At 35.4% G+C, this 24,066-nt stretch overlaps 2 protein-coding genes and 2 long non-coding RNA genes across 4 annotated transcripts; 2 read left to right on the top strand and 2 right to left on the bottom strand.

Annotated features, from left to right (window-relative positions):
* Positions 1-5,402: 5,402 nt before the first annotated feature.
* Positions 5,403-9,857, bottom strand: LOC114821337 (cytochrome P450 711A1-like; the record flags this gene model as incomplete). Its single annotated transcript, XM_070812779.1, has 5 exons — positions 5,403-5,769; positions 8,660-8,756; positions 8,865-9,101; positions 9,324-9,587; positions 9,634-9,857. Coding segments are annotated over 5 exons (879 nt in total), but the record flags the coding sequence as incomplete, so codon positions are not given.
* A 368-nt stretch (positions 9,858-10,225) lies between these two features.
* Positions 10,226-15,240, bottom strand: LOC103401125 (valine--tRNA ligase, mitochondrial 1-like). Its single transcript, XM_070812874.1, has 6 exons — positions 15,100-15,240; positions 13,166-13,234; positions 12,996-13,064; positions 12,826-12,894; positions 12,065-12,255; positions 10,226-10,705 (listed from the first exon to the last, which is right to left on the bottom strand). Exons 2-6 carry the CDS (start codon positions 13,184-13,186, stop codon positions 10,672-10,674), a joined length of 384 nt encoding a protein of 127 aa, XP_070668975.1. The 5' UTR covers positions 13,187-13,234; positions 15,100-15,240; the 3' UTR covers positions 10,226-10,671.
* Positions 15,241-16,240: 1,000 nt separating this feature from the next.
* On the top strand, positions 16,241-18,797 carry LOC103401128 (uncharacterized). Its single transcript, XR_003769418.2, has 5 exons — positions 16,241-16,447; positions 16,541-16,602; positions 16,814-16,944; positions 17,324-17,380; positions 17,943-18,797. It is a non-coding gene; the product is annotated as an uncharacterized lncRNA (long non-coding RNA).
* A 3,816-nt stretch (positions 18,798-22,613) lies between these two features.
* Positions 22,614-23,435, top strand: LOC139192285 (uncharacterized). The gene is made up of 3 exons (XR_011576333.1): positions 22,614-22,864; positions 23,050-23,128; positions 23,218-23,435. It is a non-coding gene; the product is annotated as an uncharacterized lncRNA (long non-coding RNA).
* Positions 23,436-24,066: the final 631 nt, after the last annotated feature.

Consider the following 24,066-nt stretch of genomic DNA (forward strand, 5'->3'; position numbering starts at 1 on the left):
GCAATTGATGGACATAGTAACTGTGTATCTTTATGGGGATCTTGATATGGAAATTTATATGAAAGTTCCCGAAAGACGTACATAGACTAGATCAAATATTTCCAAACCCCAGAACACGCTCTCAATTCGGCTAAGGCATTCACTCTACGGTCTGAAGCAATCCGAAAGAATGTGGCATAACCGTCTAAGTGAGTATTTGACTAGTCAAGGAAATGTGAACAACGAACTATGCTCTTGTGTGTTCATTAAGAAGTCACATTCCAGTTTTGTGGTTGTTGTAGTATATGTCGATGACATGAATCTCATCGGAACTCCTGAAGAGCTCCAGAGAACTGTCGCACACCTGAAGTTTGAATTTGAGATGAAAGATCTAGGAAAGACTCAATAATGTCTCGATCTCGAGATAGAGCACTGTTCAGATGGAATCGTAGTACATCAATCGATCTACACCCAAAAGGTGTTGCATCGCTTTAATGAAGATAAAGCGATGCCTTCAAGTACTCTTATGGTCGTTCGATCACTAGATGCAAAAAGAGATCCCTTCTGTTCGAATGAGGATGATGAAGAGATTTTAAAGCTTAAAGTTCCTTATCTAAGTGCGATAGACACTTTATTGTACTTAGTTCAATGCACTAGACCCAACATCTCCTTCGCTGTTAATCTTTTGGCAAGATACAGTAATACATCAACACGCAGACACTAGACTGGTGTTAAAGACATCTTTTGATACCTTAAGGGTACCATGGATTTGGGCTTGTTCAATCCCTACGAATCCTCGAGTGATGCGACCTCCTTATCTTGAGTCAATTATCGCCTTGTTGGTTATGTCGACGCAGGATACTTATCTGATCCGCACAAGGCGTGCTCTTAAATAGGTTATGTCTTTACCATTAAAGACACCGCAATCTCTTGGAGATCAACTAAACAAACCTTAGTTGCTACTTCGTCTAACCTGAAATTCTCACCTTACACGAAGCAACTCAGGATTACTTCTTGCTGAGAGCAGTTGTGGGCCATATTCGAAGCTCTTGTCATTGATGTCCTGACAACGATCTATAAAGACAACGCATCACGCATCGAACAGCTCAAGAAGGGTTACATCAAAGAAGACAACACCAAGCACATTGCGCTGAAGTCACGCACATCCGTTCACAAGACAATTTGGCTACCTCTTCACCAAATCACTACCGAAGGTGACGTTTCAAAAGTATTTTTCCCACTGGGTATTTGCTACCTAACGAGGTTTTGAGGAGGCACCCATTTTGGGTTTATCATATTCCTGATGACTTCCCATAGACGTTTCATTTGACTTTGCATTACTTATGCATTTTTCCTTAGACTATGGATTTTGTCCCTACTCGGGTTTTTACCATAGCCATACGGTTTTTTGTGAGACTTACTTCCTTATGCAAGTTCCTACCTTATTGAGACTAGCATATTCCCGGAATCAGTGCCAACGAGTCGACTTCTTCAACTTTACATGATGCCGAATCTATTTGAGTATTTACACACTAAATGGGGAGTGTTATAAACTTCTTATTTAAGTGTGATTGTATAAATCCTAGATTAGATTTTATTCTAGTTATTTTTCCCTACTAGGACTTGTATTCCTTGGAGGAGAAGGATTTCTTCCCTCCCTTATTATTATAAATAAAGGCACTGCGTAAGGGAAATAACACATCCTCTACACAACCTTACAAACACGTATCTCCCCATATTTTCTCCTTGTCGGTTAAATATAGACCACAACAATAAATAAATAAAATTACATTGTGCATTTGTTTATAAAATGCACTATTGGAACCAATTAGATTCATTACCAATGTTAGTTTAAACCAAATATAGATGCCTGAAGCCTTTCTCACTAGCGGTGCTAGGTCCTAACATCAAAACAAAAATAAAAACAAAACTTCTCGAATATTTTGTCATTGTGTATTTCTCAATTAAAATTAGACCTGACAATTTCTGACAAAAATTGTTAACACGACATGAAAATAACGGGTTTCAGTGATAACTAATTGGGTCATTATTGGGTCACCCGTTCACTACAAGTTCTTAATTAATTAGGGTTCTTAACTTTGCAAGATGATAACCCTTTGGATAACCCGTTAAAAAGAAAGGAAAACTAATGAAAATGACTTGAAAACTTTGAGTTTTAACGATAAGAACAAAATAAAGGGTAAAGTAAATAGTACTAGGATTGACTTTTTAGTGTAAAAATATGATTTTTTGTTAAAGTGAACAGTACCGGGAGCTTTTCGTTAAAGTTCCCCTAAAAAGAAAGTTATTTTGATGATTTTAAAGTTAAACTACTAAAAAAGCTTACTATAATGTACAATGGTTATAGAATATATATTGTATATTAAATATGCATCAAAGTGTTATTATTCTATAAAAGTTTTTAAATTTTTTTTATCAATAACGAATGATTTCATTTCATAACAAAGCTAATTATACAACTTGACATGCTCCCTAAAATTCAAATCAACTAGTAAATATTAGTATAGGCAAAGAGACCAACTTTCAATTTTATAGTCAACGACCTAACAAATTTTTTTATTCTGTCTCATACAGTCATACTCATAAATGTTTTATCTTCTTAAAAGTGAGATTAAAACATTACAAAACACATTAAAATATAAAAATAGCAAAGGAATTTAAAAATACCAAACATAATCCAAAAATTATAATAATTAATTTATAAGTGCGAAAAAATGTGAAAAAATATGCAAACGCTCGTGATAGCATTCTATACGTTTTGAAGGTCGATACATCGTCGTTTGAATTTTTAAAATGCTACAAACCCTCATGAATATTATTTTTAGGGAGTTCAAAATAATTAATATCCAAGTGTGAAAAATATGAAAGAATATATAAACGCTTGTGGTTGCATCCTCCACGTGTAGATGATGATTACATTATCGTTTAGATTTTTAAAACCGTGCAAACCCTCATGAATAATATTTTTATATTTGAGTGCAACATTAATAAAATTCAAAATAATTATTGTACAAGTGTGAAAAATATAAAAAGAAATATACAAATCACTAGTAATGACAAGATTTATAACTTTCGTGAAGGGATCAACTCTGAAATCCAACACCATAATCCATAAACCTTATATTTATATTTAACCGTCGATTGTCATTTATACTTTATTCTTTTCACCGAATTTTCTTTTTCAGATTTTCTTTTTGAAAACATGATCTTTCAGCTTATATAGAAAAATGAACACGTTAACTTTCAGATATCATGTTTCAATATTTACAGTTAACTGAAATATGAGTCGATGTTAAAAAGTTTGTGATGACTTTATAAAAGAGCAATATTTTCACTAACAATAAAACTCTGAATGTAACATCAACGATCCAAGCCATTCATCTTTTTGCATCCTCTAAATGATCATGTTTTCAAAAAAGACAAACTGAAAAAATAAAATTTAGTGAGAAGAATAGAGCATAAAATGTAAACGACAATCGACGGTTAAATTTAGTAATATACTAAGGCTCCTATTTTGGGGTATCTAATACTTAAAAGACAAATTTGTTTTAATATTTTGAAGTAACATTTATGTGACAATGTGGTACGTATATACTAATTTAGTATTATGTTTTTCATTTGATTATTTATTGGTTTAAAATATATTTTCTTTAACGGGTAACGAGTCAGGTTATATTACTCGTTAATATTAACGAGTCCAGTTCGGGTCATGTCATATTACCCATTTATTTATCGAATGTTACACGACACGACCTGTTAAAATATCGAGTATAACACAAAAACGATATAAACACAAGAAACATGACAAGAATGTCCAGTTCAGCCGGACTAAGGTGACATGTTCAAAATTAATGGGTACTTTTTTGCTCCAAATTTCTTCCAATTTGTAAAAAACCAAACAATTATACATAAAGTGAAAACCACCCCGCAATACATATGTTTATTTTTTAAGTTACACCTCATAGACCATCCTTGCAAAATATTAGCCAAATCGGAAATATTTGAGGCATCTAATTGAATTCAAAGAAATTGACGAACATTTTGTTCTGAGAAAACATTGAAATTTCATTGTGATAATTAAATAGGCAAATGGTTTTGGATTAAATTGAATTTTTGCAAGGATGATCTATGAATTGAGACTTGCAAAATAGATTGTTTGGGTCATTAAAGTTCGATGTAGAGTGAGTTCCACACCTAATCCGTATTTTTTTTAATAAAATGGGAATCCCTTGCCTTAAAGGATTTATATATACAAGGCCGGCCTAGGCCCAGTACCATTAGGGCGCCTGTTCTGGGCCCAACATTTTAAGGGGCACCAAAAAGTATTTTTTTCCAAATATTAGTTATAAAAAAAATAAATTTTGATATAGTGCACAGCGACCATCACTTCGTCTTCCGGTGTTGAACGCTTCGAGATTCTTGGTTCTTTAATACGTATTCTAATTCCAATGATCAAATTTCATGTTCCAAGCCAAAAGCCTTTAATTTAATTAAACATTATAAATCAGTCCTTTAAGTCCAAATTTTTCAGAATTATATGTTTGTGTCGTTGTTTTTCGAAATTACAGAATTTAAAAGGAATTCGAGTTTCAAAATTTCGGTCAATTCAGTCAGTCCATTAGAAATTTTGAACACCCAACACGGTGTCAGTGACAGTGCCAGACATCCAGTCCCCCCTTTATGGTTTTGCTTCCTGCTTCTAGTTCCAGCCTTCTTACTTAAGTGAGCCAGTGCTTCTTGCTTCTAACAAGGCTCCAAGGTAAAGACCCACTTTTATTTTTTCAGTTTGTTGTCTGCCATTGCCTACAAGCCCACTACCAGATGACCCAAACTGACCAGACCCACGTAGGCCACACCCATGCCACTAGGCCCAGAGTGACATGGTTTTGTAGTTTGCACCCTGTAGACGGACCAGACGACCCAGATTAAAACTTTTTATTTTCACTTTTATCAAAAATTTCAAGTTGGTTTTACTTTTGACAAATTAGTTTTAATTTCGTATTAGGATTGCAAATCTGCAAAAGCAACAACCTGCAACAATCAGATGTTGTATCGAGACTGCAAAAACATAAAAGTTTGAGATTTTGAGTGGCAATTGGCGAATAGGTAATTTTTTTTAATATATGTTGAGTTTTACTAATTTTTTATTATAATATATGTTAGAATGCTATGCTAGTGCTTTAATTAATATATAATATGTTGGAATGAAAAAGGGCACATTTTGAGCCTTAGCCTTGGCCCTGGGCATAGGTCTGGCAAACGGGTCGTGTCTGTCGTGTTCGTGTCGTTTTCGTATAACACCTGTTATCTTAACGGGTCATGTCATGTCACACTCATTATAAAGTGACCCGACCCGTTAAGAAAAATATATTTTTTTCTTAAATTTGCACATACCACACATTGCCACTTAAATATTACTTTAAAACATTAAAACACATTTGTCGTTTAAGTACTACATCTACACTCGAAAATAAGAGCCTAGTAAAAAAAACATCCATACACTACTAGTCTATTACAAAATATTAAATGTGCAAGGATATGCAAAATGTAAGAGTTTTTGTTTTCAAGGTTGTGAAGCTTTTCTCAAAAGTTTAAACCTTGCAAGTGGAACTCAAAGCTTGCATGTTATTCCTTTTACAAAATCCTCAATTTTCATCGATCATCATGAGGAAATTGTATTGGAACTTTAGCTTGATCTATTGCCTTCAAGAGTTATGTTGATGATGTTTTCAGTAAGGTTTTCCACGTCAGAACTCTCTTCCGCATAAACTAAGTACAGAAAAACCAAACATTAAAAACCATTCAAATTATGAGGAGTTTACCAAAATAGTTATGAAAAGAAATAAAACAATAGTACTATACCATATAAAAATATATTAGCCTCCAACCTAATGCACAATGGACGGCTGAGATTAAATCTCAGCCGATCCAATGGTCACCAATTTTTAAATTTTAATTTAATATATATATATATATATATAATTATTATAGTTTTTAAGGGTATAAAATTGTTAAATTAATATATATATATATATAATTATTATAGTTTTTTTTTAGGGTTATAAAATTATAAAATTAATATTTTGCTTATCGTGTATCGTGTTACCCACGTGTATACCCGAACCAATCCATTATCTTAACAGGTGCTTATCGGGTTACCCGATAACAACTCGATTCGTTATCGTGTCGACCCGAACACCTGTTAATTTCGTGTCGTGTCATGTCGGGTTATCGGGTTGTGTCAAGAATTGTCAGGCCTACTTGGGCACCTGAAAACTTAGGACTGGCCCTGTGTATATATATGGGTGGGGAGAAATGACATAATGTAGGTCTTTGTCGGAAAAATTCGACCGGATTGTAGCACGGCTAGCCCTTGTTGTAGGTCCGCCCCTGCACAATTGGAAGTTTATAACCATTTAGATTCATTGACAATGACATGGGGACCTTTGAAATTTTCTCAAAGATGCTGAATCTATCAAAGGAATAGTTCTTGTGAGGGGAAGGGTCATGAGTTCCAAAGGTAGCATCCTGGCGGGTTGGGGATGTAGATGCAAATTTTCGCCTTCTTCTTCTTGGACAAAATCGCACCTACAAAACAATTTACAACATAGGTCAAGGCCAAGAGCCTCACGCGCCCACGATGAATGGGAGGCTTTGGCCAAAAAATGTCCGATGCCAAAGTTAGAATTTAGAGAGAAAAGTATTTGGAGAGTTTTTAGGAGTTTTGCAAAAGTGTAGACCTAGCTTTTTAGAGAAAATGGAGTCCTATTTATAGAGCATGACTGGCCCTATTTAGAAGAAAGAGCGGCCAACCCTTGGGTGTTTTTGGGGGTGTAATGGATGATTTAATTGGTGATTAATGGATTAATTAGCAATTAATCCATTAATTAGCCAATTAACCTCCACTTAAATGGAATGTTATGTAGGTTATAAAATAATTACCTAAGATGAGGATGGATGAGAATATCTTTGAATTTGTTACCTATTTTGGACACTTTTGACTTGATTGACGGATGATTGTCCGCTGCTCGTGCGCAGGAATCCCGGTATGCCTCAAGAGTATTTTTTTTCCTCTTTTACCCAAAAATCTACGTGTCGCCTTGTAATTATTTTTCGCTCCACAAATGCCCCCACACCTGTTGGGCTGCTCATCGGAAATGGCAGTATATGTAGAGATCTTCTTGCTTTATGAAACATAGGACTGCTTCCTTTTTTGATGTAAATTCCCTCTTTAATAGGAAATTAGATCTGTCTAGGAAAGGGAAATAATTTTCTCTCAAAGCCTATTTAAGTCCACCTTAAATGGGTTATTATATCAACTTTGGAGAGCGATTTACTCAACCCTACAAGAGAGAGAGAGCTTAGAGGATATTTGTTCCCCCTCCTCTAGCAATCTTCTACATCTTGCTCGTGCAAATGACCGTCTTTTGTTGATTTCTTCGTCTTTTCCGTGCCGCACCGATATAAGAAAAATTTAATTTTTCTTGTCTTCTTCTTGGATAGTGCTATCGCGGGGCAGCCGTCGGGGTGGTGCAGCACATCTGCTGGCAGGGGCCAGGAGTCAGCTCAGCATGGGCCGATGAGGTGTTGTGGCAGGGACCACTGTTTTAGGCTGCTCAACTTGGCTAGAGCCATGGGCAGCTTGTGCGGTTGGGACAGCAGATTGAAGCGCTAAAATGTAGTGCTAGGTAATGGACAGTTAGCTTAAAGTATTTTTCTTCCTATACAATAGGTAGTTACTAAATTATATCGGTTTTGTAGGTAAACATCATTAGGTGGTTACTGGATAATATTTTAGTTTGAGTATTTAAATATTCAAAATTAAAAACTGAATAAATGAGAAAAAAATTAAAGAATTTAAATATTTTTATCTAAAAGGGAAAAATTGGTATAAAAATATGTAATTGGATAACTAGACTTAGTTCAAAAACTACCTATGTTTTTGGACCTAGATCGAAAAACCCCTTAAATTAAATGGGTAAATGGATACCTGTGGGTAATACCCATACCCGATGGATACCCGTTATAACCGTGGGTAATACCCATAACTGCCCATTTAAATTTAACGGATAAACGATTATATCCATAACCGTTTGTTCGTCTAAACGGGTACCCATAATCGTAACCGTGAACTTTAAATGGGCAGGTAACCGCAGTTACCCAAACCCATGAGTATTTTGCCTATCCCTAGCGGCAACCATACCATTTTTTGGAAACTTGTGTGTTGTTGTAAAGCATGGTGTTACCTTGGCTTGCTCTTGCCAAGGTGGATATTATTGGTGTAAAAGGTTGGTTCGATACAAGCCAAGATGGATATGAAAAGAGTCCCACATTACAATAATCTAAGGTTTAAATATAAGTGTTTTCCTTCTATTTGCACTGGGGCCTTTTGAGAAAAACTCTGCACCCGAGGTCCATTGGGTTTTGATACCACCTAGGGGATTGGGGCCTGGGTGGTTAAGTGAGGATTAATGTACTAGCTCATTTGTAAAATATGGTTTTGAGCTTGAAACATCTACTTGTTTGTTTCCAGTGAAATGATCATTATCTTGCATTTATGTTATTACTAGCTCACTCCGAGTGCTAACCACATCCACAAAAATTAGTCCCATAAATTATGCAACCATTTCCGATTCACATAGGATAAGTAGAACAATACCTTTGGTAGAAGATAGCCTCCGATTTCGACTTCTCTAGATGTTTCTCTTGCAACTAATGGGGAAACCAGGCAAAACCTCATTGCCTCTTTAATAACCAGCATTTGAAAAATCAATATGAAAGCATGAATATCAAGTAAATTAAGCACTTGGAATTTCAAATCTTTTACAAAAGTCTACACTAATTTGGAATTCAGAACATATGCCTGATCAATATATGGAGATTTGTGTTGAAGACTATGAGCAGTTGGCATCTGATCAGGAGGTCCAAATCCATCAATTTCCGCTAGCAACTTCTTTTCGGCATCTGGATGTCCGGCAACCAAGTGGACAATTGAAGACAATGTGAATGATGTAGTGGCTGATCCAGCCAGGAGATGCTCATAAGCAGCTGCACTAATGTAGTCTTGAGCGAAGACATTCTTGGCAACCATTTCCAACTCCCTTGCTTTCATTATGGTGACAAGAAGTCCTTTGAACCACGTTCACTGTCTTGAGCGAAGACATTCTTGGCAACCATTTCCAACTCCCTTGCTTTCATTTTGGGTGACAAGAAGTCCTTTGAACCACGTTCACTGTCTTTCATTCTCTTCACCACAATCTCATAAGTCCTTTGAACCACGTTCACTGTCTTGAGCGAAGACATTCTTGGCAACCATTTCCAACTCCCTTGCTTTCATTATGGGTGACAAGAAGTCCTTTGAACCACGTTCACTGTCTTTCATTCTCTTCACCACAATCTCATCAAGCCGGCCACTCAACTTCCGGTTAGTACGCTCAACTTTCCAGTTCATTGTCCCGGGAATTCTTTTCAAGAGCTGCCTAAATGGCTCCTGAAGAATAGAAACAAGTAGTTCCAGTTTAATTGAAAAGGAACCGGATAAATCCATCTTAAGCTGAGTAGTGGAACAGATGTGTTGGTTAATAAAACCCCAAGACTTGATCATCATCGTTGTTGTCTTTGATGTCAATCTTGTCCATTGATTCAATGATGGATTGTGGTTTAGAGAGGCCAAAGTTGACACTAGATGCAGCTTGTCCTATTACATCAGAGGCCAACCTAAGGGAGAGGTTAGAAAAGGTAAACTCTTCATCCTCTTTAAACAAGTCGAACTTTTGAGTTACGGACTCGACGAATGATTGCATTGTGGGCACAAGGCTGGCTAGGTGTGATGGCTGATACAATGATAATATAGTGTTTCACATCGTCAACCAGCTTGCATCCCTGCTGATAAACTTGATGACTTTAACTGACAGATGTAAATAAATTCTACGCTACTTTGGACTCATGTTCTACTTTGTACTCATGTTTCATTTTAGTCATTCAAAACAGGTCTCAAATTCTACTGTCCAATCCAATTGCGTCACGCATGACAATTTTTCTGTCATTTATGGACATTTACTAATAGATGACATATGTTCCCCTTCATGGAGTTAGGATTTTCCATATATCATTAACTATTCCTCAAGTAACTGTTTACCCATCAAATATATGGTTGCATGGACGAAATTGGAACATAAAGACAAGTGGGGATTGGTGCGGTTCCGACCTTAAACCGGAACCAGAGTCGGAAAATACCAACGGTTTGGTTTGGTGTTGTTCCACTTAAATTTATTATTAGAACCATACGATTTGGTCTACACCGGTTCGAATTCGGTTCTTGCCGGTTTATGGTTCCAAATACTAAATTATTTGAACACCAAATCATCATATATTCAAATACATCTTCTAAAACTGATTTTGTAAAGAAGTAACAAATTCAAAGAAAATAGCATTGCAGAGATAATAAATAAAAGTAGTCCGTCATGTTTTTCTCCACAAATCCATCCAGGGTACGTTTTCAATGCCATGAAATCAGCAGGTCCCTAATCAAACTTGTAATACGAATTCATATGCTAAGCTAAACCAGCTTGAGTTATTCAAAAATCGTACTTTGTTCTCCCATTCTTTAATATCAGGCACAACATATCTGGAATGTTGGAAAGGAACTGTAGAAGCTCCAAGACTCGAGCATCAGGCGTTTCCTTGATCCTTTGAAATGAACAACCTATATCCAGAATATATCACATAATCCACAATTCAGCATCATATTTGTTTCAATTTAGCAGGGAAAACAAAACAAAAAAACTCATCTAAAATCAACAACCTTGTTAACAGGTTTTATGTTTTGGACATCAGCAATATACATTTACATCCAAGGGCATGCCATGAAATTGGCACAGAACTAGTGTCAACATTTGTTTTCAAGGTCAACGTTTCGGAGTAACAGCTAGGATAAGCTACATTACGTTGATCCACCCAACATGCCAACCATTAATTTATCTCTAATTACTGTGGACTATTAAAACTTCACAAAACTATCTTAAACCCCACAAGTCAAAGTTGTACCACGTAAATTATGCACTAGAAACAGAATTAGTCGAACTACTAATTAATTACCTGGACTATTAGCATGACAATAAATTTTTAAAGGGAAATTTTATTTAAACCCATGTAACCTCTTTCTACACTCAACTTAAATTTTAAATGTTAATTGTCTATTTTACCCTATTGCATAATTACTATTAAGTACAAAATGAAATTAATAATAAAACTTAAATTTCCCAATAAACTAGACACTATAATTAAACCCTAGCACCACCCTTTGTAATCTACGTCCATTCCGGCTAAAACCCTAATAGTTCTGATAGAGAAAAATAATTTTTTGGATAGTAATTTTGAAGTTTTGAATCCTCCAACTAAAGTATGACTCGATTTATGGATATTTTGTTTGTTTGCTTCTTCTTTGGATTAAATGTCATATTTATTATATTATATTGTATCGTATTTGTTTTTCTCTGCCGTCTGTCTGCCTCCAAAACACCATTGCAAGGATTTTTTATTAGTAGTGCAAAGACATATAACTTGATTCTTGGTGAAAATAACGGTTGTCCAACCTCATAAACCTTGACCACTCTCCATCCAAATCCAAAGCATCAAGGTCAAATGTTTCTAACAAAGTGATGGACTGAACTGGAGCTTGCATTGCATTCTTTGGCAAATTCAAATCTATGGAATGATCTCTTGGATTCCAAGTCTATGGTTAGGTTTGGTAGCAGAAAAAAAAAAAAAAACAGCCATGAAAATGCTACTCATATGCAATTATACAGGGGCAAAGGAAATTCATTAGGATCATGGGCTGGGTTAATCTACAGGAGGCAAAGAGAGAGAGCATAAAGATCTTTACATCTATGAAACATAAACCAGAAAAACAAATTTAATTCAAGCACTTGGAACTTATATGTTAAACTTTACCTTCACAGTACTAGTCCCGAACTCTAGATCAATGAGAATTTCATCACATACTATAGGAATTCTTCATCCATTGAAAGGATGGATGACATGTTTTCCATGAAGGTGTCTATACCTTTCGTCATTAGGATGTACAGCAATGGCAGTATCACCAAGCATAGTTTCCACTCTAGTAGTGGCCACCACAATCTCACCAAAATCTTCCTCCAGAGTGTAAGCAAATGAAGTTAACACGCCAAATTCAACAGGGTTCTCATATCCAGAAACCCTGAGTAATGTCGTATCTCGAATATCAATATAATCCACCTATACAAACCCAAAAAAAATCCATAAATATATGCTGCAAAATAAGGAAGAATATGCAGGTAAAAGAAGAAGGCTGACCTCAATGTCAGATATTGCTGTAAGCAAGGAAGAAAAAATCGATAATATCGACGAAATATCGCCGATATTATAGTTTTTTTGAAGTTCCGAAATTTTTTTAACTATCCAACCTATTTTCGTTAAAATATCACGATATTATCGATAATATCAAAAATATCACAATATTTTTAAAATTATCGATAATATCACAATATTTTATTAAAAAAATACTTAAATATGTTAAGTAAACTCAACACATACTTCACTTGATCATGGCCCTAAGACCAAACAAACTTTGGATATCTTAACAGGGGAGTGTGGCTTTTATAGAAAAAATGGCTTGCTCACTTCCTTGCATGGGCGATGTGGGACTCGCCCAATGGGAGAAAAAATCAAAATTTCGGCCGAAATTTTACACCCACTTTAAACGGTCATAACTTTGTCAAAACTCAACGAAATCAAGCCAGACAAAAATGAAAGTTGTAGCCCTCGAAGAGACGAAGAGAATGGTACCTCACACAACGTCTGAATGGTCGTGGTTTGGCCGGAAAATGCCTCGAAAGTCACTGAGGTCGCCGGAAACTGGGTAAGATTCAAATGAGTATAACTTTTTCAATACTCAACGAAATTGAGTGAAACAAAAAGGAAAGTTGTACTACTCGACAAGACGAAGAGATTGATACCTTGCAAACCGGACAACTCGCAGTGGTTTGGCCGGAAATTTCCTCGAAAGCTACTGAGGTCGCCGGAAACTGGGTAAGATTCAAATGAGTATAACTTTTTCAATACGCAACGAAATTGAGTGAAACAAAAAGGAAAGTTGTAACCCTCGAAGAGACGAAGAGAATGGTACCTTACACGACATCTGACTCATTGTGGTTTGGCCGGAAATTGCCTCGAAAGCTACTGAGGTCGCCGGAAACTGGGTAAGATTCAAATGAGTATAACTTTTTCAATACGCAACGAAATTGAGTGAAACAAAAAGGAAAGTTGTAGCCCTCGAAGAGACGAAGAGATTGATACCTTGCACGCCGCCCAAAATTCAATACTTTTACTTTATATCAACTTGAAAAAACATAATCGGCATCCAAATTAAAGTTTAGTCTTATTCAATGTATTGATTTTCAATTGTTAATTGATATACTATAATTTGGAACTTCAACGCCTTGACGCATGCTTATGTGTAAGAAATTTAAATTGTCAAATTCGGCACATTATTCTTCATCATTTTATTCACTCCCTTTTTTTTTTAATATCCTAAATAAAACCTCCAAATATTGTACTAATTAATTATATATAAATGATTATGGTGTGTTTAAACTTCTTTCATTAATTACTACATATTTTCTACACTCACAATGTTTGCCAGCTCGCTATATAATCAACTTAAATCAGTTAAATCCATCATGCAATGCATTTCCTTCCAATTTTTTGTGATAAACTAATAGATAATTAACTAAATAAACATCCTACAAAGTTTCATTAAAAATTTCCAAGTTTTTCTTACAATTTCCGTGGTTTCCATATAATTTTTATCGATATCGATATTATCCCGATATTTCCATCGATATTTCCGTGTTTTCGGACTACCGATATTTCCGATATTACCGATATTTTCTTCCTTGGCTGTAAGCAACCCATAATCCCAATTGACTATGCGATTATCCTTGCAAACAAAACATACCAACGAAATCCAGAAAGCTTAGCAGCGAAAGTGAAGAAAAATTCAAAGACAAGAAGGTAATTTATAAACTTATAGATGTGGATGATTATATAAGGTAATCGGTGTACACGGTTGTCAAGTTTCAATCCTTATCCCAAAAAAAAAAAAACATTCAGTTAGAGACGTTATTTTATAAAGGAAATGAGTGTAAAGATAATTTTACATTTTAAATTGGGTTTGAAAGGGTAGTTTAGGTAATAAATTTGGGTTTAAAGAGATATTAATTCTTTAATTAAAAAACATATGGGTGAAAAAAGTAAGTTGAGTGTAAAAGAGATTAGATGAGTTCAAATAAAATTTCTCATTTTTAAAATATGAACATGAAAGCATAAAACGGAAGATTATTGGTTCCATAGTGACCTTTTTGTGTAAAACTAAAGATAGATGCTTGATTTTTGTCGTCAATTGTGCCATTGCAGAGCAACCAATAAAAAAATGTTAATTAACCTTCAAATTGTGTCAGAAGGGGTAAACATGCTATGAATGTACTAATTTCAGCACAGTTAAACACTTTATTTTTCCCCAACAAAGGGAGGTAGGGTTGAAGATTTTTTCTCTTTAACTAAGTTCTAGGCCATAAACCATTTTAACTCGTTTAACAACTAAAATAACAAATCCCAGTTTCAACTTATTCATTGAACCCGAGTATAGCAGAAAGTGGTCAACTGATTCCTAGCAATTTTTTTTCAAATACAAAATCTTTACCGAAGAAGACTTCCACTTCCTGAAATTTCAAGGGTGAAGACTCTACAATCTACCACACACCAAAGACCAAGCAAAGAAAACCATTTTGGCAGTACTCCAGCTCAACAAATGGCCTTAAATGAAAGGGATAGATTAAAGCGAATGACATTTCTGTAGAATCTACGAACTTAAAACACCCTTTTGAACCCCACAGACCATCTAAATCAAATGGCCCTAAATGCAGGACAAGAGTCATAGGACCCAATTAGACAATGTTAATCACACACATATAGTGCAGATAAAGGAGAATGGAAAACCAATGGAACTCAGCCATATTCCTAATCTGAAATCTCAAAGATGAGAAAAGATAGAGAAAATACCAAGGACGGAGGACGAAGAGTCGTGAGCTGTCGCGGATGAGAGATGATGAGGGTCGTCGCAGAAAGCTGAGGTTGTGGGCTGCCTGAGGAATCACTAATATTTTTGGATGAGAGGCCGTGGTGATGGTCAGATATGCTACGAAATGGGGAAATGGGGATGTGAGGGGTGAGGTGAGGGTGAGGTGAGTGAGTAAACCCTAATTGGGATGGGATCCACTACTTTGCAACTTGGTGAAACTAATTTGTCAACCTATTATATCATGACATGTGTGTATATATATATAATTTATTTATTTATTATTAATAAAATGGTTCGGTTCGGTTTCGGTCGGTTCTTGTGCATTCAAAACCGGAATCGAAACCTGTTTAAAAGGTTCGATTCGGTTTTTTACTCAAAGTTGACTTTCTGGTCAATATGGTTTTTTTCAATTTTTTTTTTCATACGGTTTGATGCGATCTTGTGATTTGACGGTTTTTATGCCCATCCCTACTCTTTTCCTCTCTCTCTTCTCAATTCCTTCTATCTCTCCTTTCTCTCTCCCTTTCTTTTCCCAATCAACCGGAGCCTCTCTTTAACCCCAAAATCATCACCAAAAGGATCCGGAAAGGATCCTGTTGGCCAAAATTATATATATACTAAATGAGTAACTTTCAGTTAATTTCCTTGGTGTCCTTTTCACTGTTCCTTCGCCAATGCGTTTCCCTTTTCACCTTTTTTTTTTTTCTGTGGACACTGTTTATTGTACAGTGTACATCCACCTTTGCCCATACTTTTTTCTTTCATTCCACTTCTCCCTAGAAGGAGGCTTCAAAAACTGGACTCTTCCAATTTTGTCCCTTCTTGGTTTTGTTTACTTCGTTTTTGCCACAACAGACATCTCTCTAAATTGTTTATATAATTTCGATTTTGCCTCTTCTCGACTCTCACTCTTTTGCTTCATTTTTGTCTCTCTGGGAAGGGAAAGATCTGGATGTACACGTGTGGGTCATCTAGGAAGGAAAAGAGCTTAAAGGTACGCGTGTTGATCATCTGGGATGGGAGGGAGTCCCTTTCATTCCACTCTCTCTCAAAAATCTCAAAAGTAAAAAGCTAGCCACATGGAAGAGACATCCTAATTATCCCTCTAATTTTTTTTTATATTATTTCCTATGCATGCCATTCCATAATCATTTTCCCTCTACTCTGTCTGCGCCCATAATTAAATACACTTGCTCTCTCTCTCCTTTCCTTCTTCTTTCTCTCTCTCTCTCCGTATGGGTATTTCCTCTCATCCAAGGAAGATGCAAGAACTGTCAGTAGAGCTTCCAACACAGACTATTCCTCACTGTGAACCATCAAAGCATTTTGGTCTGCAATTTGACCGCCTACAACCATCAGATGAAGAAAAAAGTTGGAATTTGGACGGTTGTTTAATCTGATTGGGTTTTTTTTTTGTTTCAGGAAAATTGGTGTGCGAATTCGAGGGTGTTTGTGTACAACCTTGCAAATCCCTTCTGATTAAGGTCTGTGAGTTTTTTTTTCTTTCAAATCTTTTTTTTTTTTTGTCAATGATTTGTGTGTGCTGTTCCATCTAATTCGATTTTTCGTTTTAGGAAATCTTGGTCTTAAAGATTTAAGGTTTTCGTGTAGATCGATTGCTTGATTGATGTAAAATTAAAGTCCTCTGTTTTTTTCTGTCCAAAACTCTGTTTTACTGTGTTGTTTCTGTTGCAGGTGGCGGTGTTTGCTTGGTTTTGTGCTCTGGTCTCAGAAATTGAATAGTTTTTTTCTGGTGGTTTCATGCTATCTTTAACTCCAAGTGGAAAGTCCATGGAGCAAAAAATGGACAATCACAATTATTATTGGTATGGATGACCCACACGTGTATTTGTTGGCTTTTAATTGGTGAAAAAATGGGATGTTTTACAGTGTGTGAATAATAATTAATTAATTAATCACATTTTAAAGTATTTGTTGGCTTTTAAAATGGGATGTACTATTCACACATTTCATTTTACTTTTCACACATCTCTTGATAATTTCTGTTCATTGATCTTCTTCAATTCATTCAATCCAACAATCAAAAATTAAAAAAGTGTGTGAGACGTAAAATAAGGTGTGGATATCACATCCTTTAAAAATTTGTCTCGTAGATTTTTCTTCCGTTAAATCAGGCTTTTGTTGGGTGTGTGAGAATGTGAAAAGTTTGTCTCTTTGTGTGATTTAAATGTTTTTTCTTGGTAGGCTTATATCAAAGTGTCAGTACCCACATAATGACTTTGGGCATTATTAAATGGGATGGTAAGTATTGATCTCCTTGCTTTTTTTTGTTTTTGTGTATTTTATATTGGCAAATAGGAACAATGGGGTTGTATGAAGAAAAGATAGATGGTCAACAATACACCCTGTTTTAGAATAGAAATAATAAATAAATATAAATATACACTTTTGTTATATGGTATGATTTGTTGTATAGAGAATTGAGAAATAAGTTAAAGACAATTTCCTGTTTTTGAGTTATAACATTTAGTACATATATAATGACATTGATTAGTTCACTTAAGAGTTTAATCCTTTGTTGGTTTATTTGTATTGTGTGCTTGAGAATGAAAGCAATGGATAGACTATGGAATTGATTTTCCTTATAATATCCACATAGATAAGGAATTGTTCCCTTTATTAGCAATTATATGAAGTAGGCATATTATGCAATACAAGTTCTACATTCATTTAGTAAATATCGAGTTTATTTTTATCGAATAGTGACATTCAGGTTTAAGCTTCTTAAATGTTTGTATTTTGAAAATTGATTTCAATGGTTTTTAATGATTTTTTTTTTTTGCTTACATAATTGCTGCTTCAGGGACACCTACTACAGTGGGCACAACTTATGAAACTCAGAAGGAATGACGACTGCTCATTCGTCTTCCAGATGATCCCGTGCTTAATGATCGTGAGTTTGAAAATCTTTGGTAATGATTTCAAAACAAAGAAATTTTTTGTTAGTATTCCATTGACACCAAAATGAGTTAGGGGTAAGGATCGGAGATCAGGAAGTACCAAAGAGCGACCGCCTTCGCTACCTTGGATCTATCTTGCAAAAGAACAGAGAATTAAATGGAGGCCTCAACCATAGAATACAAGCTGGATGGATGAAGTGGAAGAGTGCATCCGGTGTGTTGTGTGACCGTCGTATGCCACTGAAGCTAAAGAGAAAATTATATAGGATGGCAATAAGGTCGGCGATGCTGTATGACACGAAATATTGGGTGGTGAAGCATCAACACATACATAAAATGGGTGTAGCGGAGATGAGAATGCTTTGTTGGATGTGTGGGCACACAAAAAATGATAAGATTAGGAATGAGGATATTCGAGGTAAAGTAGGAGTAGCTAAAATTGAAGGAAAGACGAGAGAAAATCGATTACGATGGTTTAGACATGTGCAAAGAAGGCTTACTAATGGTCCGGTTAGAAGATGTGACTACGGGATAGAGGTCTAGGGCCGAAGGGGTAGAGGAAGACCTAGGAAAACTTTGGAAGAGACTCTAAGAAAAGACTTAAGAGTACTTGGATCTAACGGAGGACATGACACAAAACCGAGCGCAATGGTGTTCTAGGATTCATATAACCGACTCCACTTACTGGAAAAAGGCTTTGTTGTTGTTGTAGTATTCCATCGATAATTAATGAAGGTTTGTGGTAATTTTTTTTCCTCTGTTAGATGTGTTCTAATGCTATGTTTTCCATTGCACAATTGATGAATTGTTCTCTTATCTTTCAAACATAATCTTCCATACAATTTTCAATCGATCGGATTGAATTTCCTAGTGTGTCCATTCGACACTGTATCCTCTGTCTCTTCTCTCATTTCCTCCTGCCTCTCCTCTCTCTCCCTCCCTTTTCCCAATCAACCCGAGCCTTTCTTTAACCCCAAATTCTGGCCAAGCCTGCAGGAATTGGACCTCAATCCAAGAGATTAGTGAACAGTTCTTGGGCGTCCACGGAGTGCAAGCATGGTGAACTTCGTCGGTTGGTTGTGGCAGCTTTTTGGTGCATACCGTTTCGTTCCTGCTATGTGGGGAACATCATTCCTTTCTTGATTAGAATTATTAACTTTTATTGGTATTCATGGGTGATAGCTATTCTTTGTTTGACATGGTTAATCTTGGTTGGGAAATTTGTTCTAATCAGCCGCAAAATATGGTCGAAATTTTGTTGTCCTTGAAGTTCATGACTTGGAATCGTCGGGGTTGTTCCCGGCCAGGATATTTTTAGTCAAGCTTCCTTATTAGATTGAGTAAATTTGTCATTTTCTGTTGCATCTTATGGAACTCTATGTCGGATAATTTAAGAATACTAAAGTTCGGATATGTTTTAGATGAAAGGTGACCTTTCTTTTTGATATCACTAGAAGAAAAACGGTCATCTACCACGGTGGATGTCCGTTGTAGATCGAAATCCACCACGGACACACTGCCCGTTAGTATTAAGGATGTGGTAAAAAGTTTAGACTTTTACCACGGCCAAAGCACGTTATCAATTAAATAATAATCACGGACTTAGCTTGTAGTGAATTCGAATTTAACACCACACGCTAAAACCGTTGTAGACCATTAATTAACCACGGCTAATGTCCATTATAAAAAAATTTCTAAAAATTTAAAAAAAAATTAATTAAAAACAATATATAAATTTTGATAAAAAAAAACAATATATAAAAACCCACAAAATTGCAAATTTACTATAATACAATAAAATTTTAAATTATTACATGTTTAAAAAGAATTACAAGTATTACACTAAACTACAACAAAATCACCTATAAAACCAATGTGATGTCCTAAGAAATATGAAACCATCTATCAATTATGAAATACGCCTCCATTTACAAGGAAATTGTCACTTAGAAGACTTTAGTTTTCCTTGAATACCTCCAATCAAATTCCTTTCAAATTTGCAGTTGCCCACCCATGTACACACTTCAAATTTGTAGTTTCCTGTTGATGTAATAGCTGACATTGGAGTTATGGACCCTCATGAATTAGAACTACCAACCACCTTTGAGATAAAACAAGAAAAAATATATATCTTAGAAAGGAAACTCATGTCTCAACTCAAGGACATGATATACAAAAAAAATTCATCCATAAAGTCAATTCCCAAAAGGCAAACAGTCCATCATCTAAGTGAAAAAAAAAAATGTCCTAGTACCGATTATCCCAAGGATATACTAAACTACTGAGACAGGCAGTGGATCAAGAGGTATCAAATGCTGAACCCTGTGGATAAACTCAGCCCCAGTCCAAACTTCTGATTCCTTCTAATAAAGATATTAACAGAAATAGGCATTCATTATGTAACAACCTTATATAACCCTCTAAATAATACCTTTTAATCAAAGTCCCAATCATAGGCAGGAAAGAAGCTTAGTTATTGTTGCCTATAGTCAAGCTCTTCACATTTTGTTGATCATTCATCCATTCTTATCTTTACATTTATCATCAAGATTTCACCCCAAAATGGATCAAGGGCAGTTTTTCTGAACATACATCAGTAACCAATGTATTGCAAAGCCAATCCTATTTATTTTCTAAAAGCTCTAATTCCTTTTGCTTTGGATGCCCTTTTTTCAATTCCAATTCTTATTAGCAAACGTCTACTTAGTTTATGTAACCATGAATCTCCCAAGTTTACACAATTATGCTTTCCTTTTGGACAATTATCCTTTTGGATCATCAAATTCTCAATCATTCAATAGCATATCAAAATTCAGAAAGCAAAATAACGAAAGGTTAAATATTTATTACACGATTTTGATCCAAACACAATCCAAGATCCAAACTTTAAACAAAATTGAAACCCTAACAATATCAACCTTGAGATAATTTACATAGCATAGCGAAAACAAAGTATTTGTAGCATTGAATTACCAATTAAGCTCCGAATCCGAACCCGATCTGAACCAGGACTCAGACCTCAAGTTCCGCCACTAGATCGGTGGAGGTACAGCTTGCCGAACACATGAAGAGCCGTGATGAAGCCAATGAAGCAAAGGCTCATGACGACACCAGTTGGGGAACTAGCAGGGAGATTTAGAGCGATACTAGCAGATTGACGAAGATCGTTAAGTAAAAACTCAGAGGGTTGAGAAGCTCACAATTATTGCAGTTTTCTCAAGAAAAAAAATGAAATCAGAAGTTAGAAAGAGAGAGAGAAAAAGGAATCTTCCCAGAACAAGTACGAAGGGGAAGAAAGAACAAGGGGTAAACGAGAGGGAAATGGTGAATGGGAAAATCTGTAGATGGCTAAGAACCGGTGGGGAGTTTTCAAGTCGGCAATGGTAGGTGGGAGTCTGCCCAGAGAATAAAGAGGAAGCCATAAGAAATAGGAATTGAGAAGGATTTCACTTAAATTTTGAGAAGGGCGGGAATATTAGTAAGTTTCATAGATTTCAAATTTTGGGAAATTTGTAATCCCGCTTTCTGATTTTTTTTTTAATAATGTGTGTAATTCTACCACACTTAATGATCGTGGTAGATAAAAAGAATCCATAGTGGTTACGAACTATATACCACGTTGAAGGCCCGTGGTGGTTTAATATTTTTACAACGTGTTGATTAAGTTTGTGGTATTAGATTATTTTATCATAACGGGCCATTATTTGCTCGTTGTAAAATATTATTATCCACGACGTGCTCACTAAGCCCGTGATAAATATTCACTTTTTATCACGCGCACCTAAAGTCCGTGGTAAAATTATCGTGGTAGATGAGCTGCTGTGTTCTAGTGTATTGAAGGGGTGTTGCATAAAATTTGATAGCTGCACACAAGTCAATAACATGAAACATGGAGGGTGTGTACATCCATCCTTCTCACAGAGGTTTTGAGTTTCATATGCTTAGTCAATTACTCTTATTTTCTTATTTGTCCTTCATCGTACTTTCAAAGTTGTTATTGACCAAAAGAAAGAATAAGTAGTTGATTATTAATCAACTGATGATAAAGTAACTTATTTTGTAAAATGTTGGTAATTCTAGTTCTGTAGACTATGTTAGTTATGGAGATATGTGACCTTTTCTGAATTCATTTGAAGAATATTACAAGGGGGCACTATGGTGTTGAAAATTAATTTGTTGAAAGATGATGGGAAGCCAAGGGTTATGGCTACTCTGAATAATAATAATAATAACTAATCTTTGTAACCGGAAAACCTGATTTAATTATTTGTTCTAGGAATGTCATGGGTGATTATATTCTAGTACTGAGGTACGTGACTTCTTTGTGAAAGCTCATGTTTTGTGTTCAGTTCATCATTTCGTGTCTTGGAAAAGTTGAACAGATCAAATAATGTAGAAAGTTTCAGTTTTCTTGTTGAGATGCAATTGTGTTCTAGTCATATGCAAAAGAAAAATGTATCTCACTAGCAAAATGCTTTTCAAAAGTAAAATGAACATCCAATGTTGACTTGTTCCCTGCATTTTGCATAAGTATGGGGACCGAGGTGTGACAATAGATGTCAAATGGTATTGTATCACATATCTGAATGTAGTTGATATTTAATTTCTTTTTTCATTTTGCTTATAAGTTTCATTCAATTCAGGATTCATTTTGATATGCGGAGTCTTTCAACACATCTATCTGTATCTAATGACTGCCTAAAAGGATGAATATACGTTTGAAATCGTTGCATTGTTTTTGCTTTAATTTATAATGTTGATTTCTTGGTTGAGTTTCAGCATGTAACTGATCTGCTAAGAAGAGAAACCAAGGTACGCCTCACTGGTAAGGAATTTTGGTCTCATAGAATTAAGATATGCTAAATATAAACTTATTCAATGAAAAATTTTCAGTCTCATTTTGGGGTTTGGTGTTGTGAACCCTTTTGTACATACAAGTTTCATATATATATATATATATATATATATATATATATATATATATATATATATATATATCTTTACATGCAGGTGGCATGAAGGTGAAAGTTGACAGAGATGAGTCTTTCCCCATATGCTGCCATGCTTGCAGTAGATGTTTCACAGAGATGTAAGGTCTTGCTTTGCTTTCAATATATTGTTCCTAGCTCTTCGTGTTTTCTTTTGACTATGTTTTGTAAAATTTCTTTTTCAATTCAGAAAAAGTTGTGGGACTCTTTAAAAGTTATATGCAAGAAGGGATCGTGGTTAAGCGAGCTTCATTGCATGAAGAACTTGGGTCCAATGCCTGTAGTGGGAGGATGGGATTCTGAAGGACTTGATAGTAAATTACGTGGGATTTGTTGTAAATAACTGAAATACATGTATATTGTGTGTCTCATCTCTGATTTTATGAAAATTTTAAATTTTTTGTTTTATTTCAAATTTTGACATTTTTATTTTTCTTTGAAACATAACCTTAGTGGGCACAATTTGAAAACTATGCTCTATATGATTGTCTGTCATTTGACATGGCTGTCCGAATTGTGGCAGAAATAGGCAACCTATTGTGCTTAGCATTTTGAGCACCAATATTCATATTGTGTCCTATAATCAATGGGCATGCCCATAAAGGACACATGTTGTTTTAGTTGCTATTTTATTGTTTTATGGGCACGTATGTTGGTGCCCTTTAACTTCAGAGGGCACAAATAACTTATTGTGCACAATGGCCAATTTTTTGTAGTGAAACTATTGGTGAACATCAAAGGCAGTTCCATACTTGTTGCCACCGATCGGTTTCTAAATCCTGGTTGCTCAGAGTCAGAGAGCTATGGTTGCTTTAGTATTTGCAACTCTTTAAAAGTATCTTAGATGAACTCTTACAAAAGTGTATGGTCCTTGTCGCCATATAAATTTTTATTTTTTTATTTTTTAGTTGTTTCGTTCTATTCGGCAGTTGGCGACAGATTGGAGATTCTATAACATATAAAAAATAGGTAGAGTTTGTCTCACACCCTTGAGGTTTGGACTTATTACACCCATACCCCTAGGTTTAATTTATTAAGG

This window comes from Malus domestica, chromosome 15 (genome assembly GCF_042453785.1).
Source record: "Malus domestica chromosome 15, GDT2T_hap1".
In the NCBI taxonomy this organism is placed as follows: domain Eukaryota; kingdom Viridiplantae; phylum Streptophyta; class Magnoliopsida; order Rosales; family Rosaceae; genus Malus; species Malus domestica.